Source organism: Physella acuta, unplaced genomic scaffold, assembly GCF_028476545.2.
Source record: "Physella acuta isolate Inbredline_101_S28 unplaced genomic scaffold, ASM2847654v3 ptg000956l, whole genome shotgun sequence".
NCBI lineage: Eukaryota > Metazoa > Mollusca > Gastropoda > Physidae > Physella > Physella acuta.
The window spans coordinates 35,001-42,500 of NW_026732473.1; the positions used below are offsets into that span (position 1 = coordinate 35,001).

General features: G+C 39.0%; 1 protein-coding gene across 1 annotated transcript in view; it reads right to left on the minus strand.

Annotated features, from left to right (window-relative positions):
• LOC131953816 (uncharacterized) overlaps nucleotides 1–7,500 on the minus strand; it is an 18,026-nt gene that overhangs the window by 4,835 nt on the left and 5,691 nt on the right. The window contains exons 4-6 of the mRNA XM_059317190.1: nucleotides 7,017–7,154; nucleotides 5,988–6,182; nucleotides 1,349–1,540 (exon numbers count right to left, since the gene is read on the minus strand). Coding sequence (XP_059173173.1) covers nucleotides 1,349–1,540; nucleotides 5,988–6,182; nucleotides 7,017–7,154 — 525 coding nt within the window. The remainder of the gene's footprint in view (nucleotides 1–1,348; nucleotides 1,541–5,987; nucleotides 6,183–7,016; nucleotides 7,155–7,500) is intronic.

Below are 7,500 nucleotides of genomic sequence, written 5' to 3' on the forward strand. Positions count from 1 at the left end.
CATTAGAGGTCTACACATTAGAGGTCTACACATTAGAGGTCTACACATTAGAGGTCTACACATTAGAGGTCTACACATTAGAGGTCTACACATTAGGTCTACACATTAGAGGTCTACACATTAGATGTCTACACATTAGAGGTCTACACATTAGAGGTCTACACATTAGAGGTCTACACATTAGAGGTCTACACATTAGAGGTCTACACATTAGAGGTCTACACATTAGAGGCCTACACATTAGAGGTCTACACATTAGAGGTCTACACATTAGAGGTCTACACATTAGCGGTCTACACATTAGAGGTCTACACATTAGAGGTCTACACATTAGAGGTCTACACATTAGAGGTCTACACATTAGAGGTCTACACATTAGGTCTACACATTAGGTCTACACATTAGAGGTCTACACATTAGAGGTCTACACATTAGGTCTACACATTAGGTCTACACATTAGAGGTCTACACATTAGAGGTCTACACATTAGAGGTCTACACATTAGAGGTCTACACATTAGAGGTCTACACATTAGGTCTACACATTAGAGGTCTACACATTAGAGGTCTACACATTAGAGGTCTACACATTAGAGGTCTACACATTAGAGGTCTACACATTAGAGGTCTACACATTAGAGGTCTACACATTAGAGGTCTACACATTAGAGGTCTACACATTAGAGGTCTACACATTAGAGGTCTACACATTAGAGGTCTACACATTAGAGGTCTACACATTAGAGGTCTACACATTAGGTCTACACATTAGAGGTCTACACATTAGAGGTCTACACATTAGAGGTCTACACATTAGAGGTCTACATATTAGAAAGATTTTATGTCGTATTAGAGGTTTCCAAATTAAAATATTTTAGGTGTTGTTTAATGAATGGAATTTCATGCGTGAGGTTTCCAAATTAGGGGGGGGGGGGGTTTCAAGTATGATGTTGAGTTTGTTTTTTTAAATTACGTCCATATTACTGTGGAGAGGGGCGGGCTGGATCAAACTACCATCCATTTTTGTCTCCAGTGACAATGCAAGAATATCAATTGTAAAATTCTAATTAGCTTAGTTCTTTAAATTAAATTAAAAGATTAAAAGATTTATAGATTTTAAAATATATTTAAATTCTAATCACTTCTCAATAATTAAAAAAAGAGCTGTTACAAAAAATAACGCATACTACAAATTAAAAAAAAATCCAAACTTTTGTAAAAAAAAAAAAAAAGCTTTTATTAATATTTTTTAATAAAATAAGTCTCTAAACCTAGTTGATCAACCCTATTAAATTAAATAAAAATGAAAAAAAAAATAGTATCTGCATTGTATGCGGTAGAGGCTCACCGTTAAAAAATAATTTAATCTCTTGAACTTTGACCGGAACGGTGAAGGCCATTCTCCAGGTGATGTCCTCATTTGGTCGCCTGACGTTGCAGAACCGCTGGTTGATCTTCTGTGGGTCCGTGGACAGGGCGGTGCCGTAGACCGTCCTGCCGTGCAGAAGTTCCAGACCTCTAACCCCGAACATCGGACGTCCTGGGGGTCGGGTGTCAATGAGTGTCAATGGGTGTCAATGGGTGTCAATGGGTGTCAATGGGTGTCAATGTGTCAATGGGTGTCAATGGGTGTCAGTGGGTGTCAATGGGTGTCAGTGGGTGTCAATGGGTGTCAATGTGTGTCAATGGGTGTCAGTGGGTGTCAATGTGTCAATGGGTGTCAGTGGGTGTCAGTGGGTGTCAATGTGTGTCAATGGGTGTCAATGGGTGTCAGTGGGTGTCTATGTGTGTCAATGGGTGTCAGTGGGTGTCAGTGGGTGTCAGTGGGTGTCAGTGGGTGTCAATGGGTGTCAATGGGTGTCAATGTGTGTCAATGGGTGTCAATGTGTGTCAATGGGTGTCAGTGGGTGTCAGTGGGTGTCAATGTGTCAATGGGTGTCAGTGGGTGTCAATGGGTGTCAATGTGTCAATGGGTGTCAATGGGTGTCAATGGGTGTCAGTGGGTGTCAATGGGTGTCAGTGGGTGTCAGTGGGTGTCAATGGGTGTCAGTGGGTGTCAATGGGTGTCAATGTGTCAATGGGTGTCAATGGGTGTCAATGGGTGTCAGTGGGTGTCAATGGGTGTCAGTGGGTGTCAGTGGGTGTCAATGGGTGTCAGTGGGTGTCAGTGGGTGTCAATGTGTCAATGGGTGTCAGTGGGTGTCAATGGGTGTCAGTGGGTGTCAATGTGTGTCAATGGGTGTCAATGTGTGTCAATGGGTGTCAATGAGTGTCAGTGGGTGTCAGTGGGTGTCAATGGGTCAATGGGTGTCAGTTGGTGTCAATGGGTGTCAATGGGTGTCAATGGGTGTCAATGGGTGTCAATGGGTGTCAGTGGGTGTCAATGTGTCAATGGGTCAATGGGTGTCAGTGGGTGTCAATGGGTGTCAATGGGTGTCAGTGGGTGTCAATGGGTCAATGGGTGTCAGTGGGTGTCAGTGGGTGTCAATGTGTGTCAATGGGTGTCAATGGGTGTCAATGGGTGTCAGTGGGTGTCAGTGGGTGTCAGTGGGTGTCAATGGGTGTCAATGGGTGTCAGTGGGTGTCAATGGGTCAATGGGTGTCAGTGGGTGTCAGTGGGTGTCAATGTGTGTCAATGGGTGTCAATGGGTGTCAATGGGTGTCAGTGGGTGTCAGTGGGTGTCAGTGGGTGTCAGTGGGTGTCAATGGGTGTCAGTGGGTGTCAATGGGTGGGACAGGGTCAAAGGGTGACGGGATTTACCAAAGTCATTTTATGATGGAATATATCATGGTCATTATATGTCGGGATTTATCAAAGTCATTATATGTCGGGATATATCATGTTCATTATATGTCGGGATATATGATGGTCCTTATATGTCGGGATATATCATGGTCATTATATGTCGGGATATATCATAGTCATTATATGTCGGGATATATCATGATCATTATCTTATGTGATAATTGTACGGTTATTCTACATATGGGTTATTTACATAGTGGTGCATTATATATTTTAAGAAAATCATCTATGCACAAGAGCTTGCTAGTGGATTATTTTTTTTTTTTAATGTCCATCGCTATCCAAAAGTGGTACTCTATTTCTGGTTTTTCAAATATCGATAACTTGAGGAACTTTTTATTTAGATCGATAACTGGAGGAACTTTTTAGTTAGATCGATAACTGGAGGAACTTTTTAGTTAGATCGATAACTGGAGGAACTTTTTAGTTAGATCGATAACTGGAGGAACTTTTTAGTTAGGTGGTAGAGGGAATCGAGCACTTACATTTAAATGACCTAGTTTTTTTTCTTTTTTCTTTCGACTTAAGAAACAAAAATTTCGGAAAAGTTCTAGTAAAAAAAAAACAACCATGAAATTGGTCAGCTTCAAAGCTTAGCCAAGTCTCTCTCGTCTGAATATATAGCGGTACATTCATTTATACATACATACAAGATTAATTCAAGAAATTAAATACAAACTTAATATTTACGCCATATCAATTATAATCAAATAATCAAATTTTGATAATTACATATTATCTTAGGAGCCTTCAAAATTAATTACATTATTAATTAATAGTGAGTGATTTTCCTACTTAAAATTTAATTAAAAAAAAAAAAGAAACATTGACAGTCAAAGGGGAACACCCATAAAATTAATTCATTGCATAGTTTAGCCGAGATTACTTTGCTTAGATAAATTGAGTTAGGTTAAAAGAAGAAAAGTTTCGATATATTTTATATTTTAACCACATCCTTTCAAACTAGTTCAGTCTCTCGGTACTGATTGTGCCGATTAAAATTCATTAAATAATGTGTGAATAAAAAGGTAATTTACGGTCAAAGGGGAAAAACCATGAAATACGTGTATTGCATAGTTTGGCTAACTTTACCTCCCTTAAATGACAGATTTATAGTAGAAAAATTTAGTTCAAGAATCTAAACTCAAGCTTAATTTTCGGCACATATGTGCATTCGAGATTTCAATTCCATATTTTTATAAAACAAGTACAAAACTGAATATGTAATTTCGAAGCTGTGATGATCCAACTTAGAGTTTCAAAAAGTAAAAAAAATTTAAAAAAAATTAAATTAAAAACATTTTCGGAAAAATTCACGGTCAAAGGGAAAGAACAATGACATTAATTTACCTCGTAGGTATGGATGGGTTACCTCGCTTATATATATTTTTATATATATTTTAATCATATTTATTTAAATATACGTTTTATTCGAGAAATTAAACTTGAATGCACATCGCATATTCAAATTAAGCTAATTTCTCAACAACTTTAAAATATAAATACAGAATTCACGCACAGTGATTGTTGCATTTAAGTTTCCATAAAAAAAAGGAAAAAAAAGAGAACTACGGTCTAAGGGAAACAACCATGAAATTGAGGTATTGAATAGATTGGACACATTTACCTCTCTTACATACATTGAGTTATGTTTACAGAAGTAAAACATTAATTCAAGAAATTAAACCTAATCTTTATATTTTCGGCAAATTTTACATTTACGATGTTTGTTTTTTTTTTCATTTTTTTTCAACAGGGTATAAAATTAAAAATCTAATTCTGAGTGGTGATAATTCAACTTTAAATTTTATAAAAAACAATTCGGAAAATTTACGGTCAAAGGGAAGCAACAATGAAATTGCTTTACTATACAGAGAAAGAATGGTTACCTCGCTTAAATTTATTGTGTGTTATTTATTTAATTAAAATAAACCGGGAATGATCTCTCCTAAACTTTCTCGAATATTCTTAAATGAAACAACAGTGGATGGCAAATCGGGATAAAGACATGATTTTTAATCCATTTTAAATACTTAAACTTTTTAAAATTGCACACCAAGTGAACGCCAAAAAAAGATGTGCATAATAGCGCGCATTATTATTAGTCCTATAAATTTACATGCGTTTTTTGAGAAATTGGAAATAGCGTAAATTACTACTTCCGGTCAACGGAAATTACTCAAAATTTTAAAGAAGGTAGAGAATTAGATAATTTACTTACATGTGAAATTTTATATCTCTCTCTGAAATAGTACTCAAGTTATAGTCTTTAAAAAAATTCAAAGTAAAAAAAAAGTACCACTTCCGGTTATCGGAAAGCGCTCAAAAGTTGATACGGATCTATAATTTTGATAAAATACCTATATAGGAAATTTCATCAACCTAGCTGTAACGGTACTCAAGTTATCGTGTTTAACACACAGACACACACACACACAAACACACAGTCATACGGACAAGATTGCAAAATTATGTTTTTCCGCATCAGTGAAGTGTAAAACGTCGAGATTTGTAAAAATGTCGATTTTTTTTTTTGCACGATTACAAGACTTTCTCTATACTTCGTATATATGAGAAAGTAAAAAGTGAATTAATCTTGACGTGCGTTGGTTTCTAAACAGGAAAATTGATACAGTTTATTTTGGCACCCGAATAATAACCGCACGGACATAATTTCCCCCCCCCCCCCCCTACCCCAAACCCAATAAAACCCTCAAACATTCTCACCCCCCACGACGTGAAACCCCACGACAATTATTCCCTCCCCCCCCCCCCCCTCCCCTTATTGAGGTTTGTACAAGAAAATACTAATGACTATGAGGACACAACTTACCATTCTAAAGGTATATATTATATGTATAATTTTGTATTAAGTTAAATCAATTTACATTTTAACCACTTGCAATACAGTTTTTAGCTAAGAGAATGCTTTTCGGCGTCAAGGAGTGTATTTGTTCAAAGAGCGGTCTTGCATGCTAAAAATGCGCCTGCGTTGGCTTTTGTGCCAACTAAAACATTAGTAATGCCTTAGCTACCCTACTTAACGTATCGACGATTCAGAAACCAGGAATAGGCCAAGTAATAAATGGAAACCTAACGACATATTGACGTAACGCCCTACAAAGTGACCTACTGACCTACAAAATGACCTACTGACCTACAAAGTGACCTAATGACCTACCTCCACTGACATTAATGCCACAGATAGAGACAGGTTGTTTAAATATCAAGGTGAGTCGCCCGAAGAGCGAGTTGAACGAAGGACACCTGAAGTCCAGTTGAAAGTGGTCTATTTTTAGAACCTCCAGGTTGGGGCAGGTCCAGTTGCTGGGGGTCTCTGACGATATCTGCAGCACCGCAGGTAGGCTGGCAGTAGCTGGGGACACGGCAACGGGAGAATTAGTCAGGCAACGCGAGATTTAGTCAGGCAACGCGAGATTTAGTCAGACAATGCGAGATTTAGTCAGGCAACGCGAGATTTAGTCAGGCAACGGGAGAATTAGTCAGGCAACGCGAGATTTAGTCAGACAATGCGAGATTTAGTCAGGCAACGCGAGATTTAGTCAGACAACGCGAGATTTAGTCAGGCAACGCTAGATTTAGTCAGGCAACGCGAGATTTAGTCAGGCAACGCGAGATTTAGTCAGACAACGCGAGATTTAGTCAGGCAACGCGAGATTTAGTCAGACAACGCGAGATTTAGTCAGGCAACGCGAGATTTAGTCAGGCAACGCGAGATTTAGTCAGACAACGCGAGATTTAGTCAGGCAACGCTAGATTTAGTCAGGCAACGCGAGATTTAGTCAGGCAACGGGAGATTTAGTCAGGCAACGCGAGATTTAGTCAGGCAACGGGAGATTTAGCCAGGTGTAACTGAAGGATATGGGTCATGAACTGGGTCCTACTTCACCCTAATCGGTCTTAATTCTACTGTCCTACCCTACCGTATTCCGTCCCTCAAACCAGGCTAAGCTAATATAAGTGTCGCCACTGTTCTGTGGTACCTGATTAAAATGCCATACGTGTCAACCCATCTTCACAGCTTCATAGAGTAAGACACGGATTTATAATCCACAAGTTAAAACTCGGGAGCCCCAAATATCATTTAGTTTGTCAAAAACTCATTAGTTCTATGATAAGTACACACGGGCACATCTTTAAATAAAAAAAAAAGTAAGACAAAAATGAAGAAGGGGGGGGGGGGGGTTACCTGCTTCTCCAAAAGTGACCCTCAGGAACGTGAAGGCTTTGTACCGCTTCATGGTAACCTCGAGCTGACTGCTGACCACACACGACGCGGTCTCTAGGACGTTCGGGGACACATCTGCTGATGTTCCCACCAAATCCCCTGGGGAGAAGTGGACTCACGCTTGACATGTCGTTTATCTGTGCTCACGTGGTTTTTCTACGACTACATCAGATACCATCTACATCAGCAACCATCTACATCAGCAACCATCTACATCAGCAACCATCGCAACCATCTACATCAGCAACCATCTACATCAGCAACCATCTACATCAGCAACCATCGCAACCATCTACATCAGCAACCATCTACATCAGCAACCATCTACATCAGCAACCATCTACATCAGCAACCATCGCAACCATCTACATCAGCAACCATCTACATCAGCAACCATCTACATCAAAAACCATCTATATCAGCAACCATCTACATCAGCAACCAT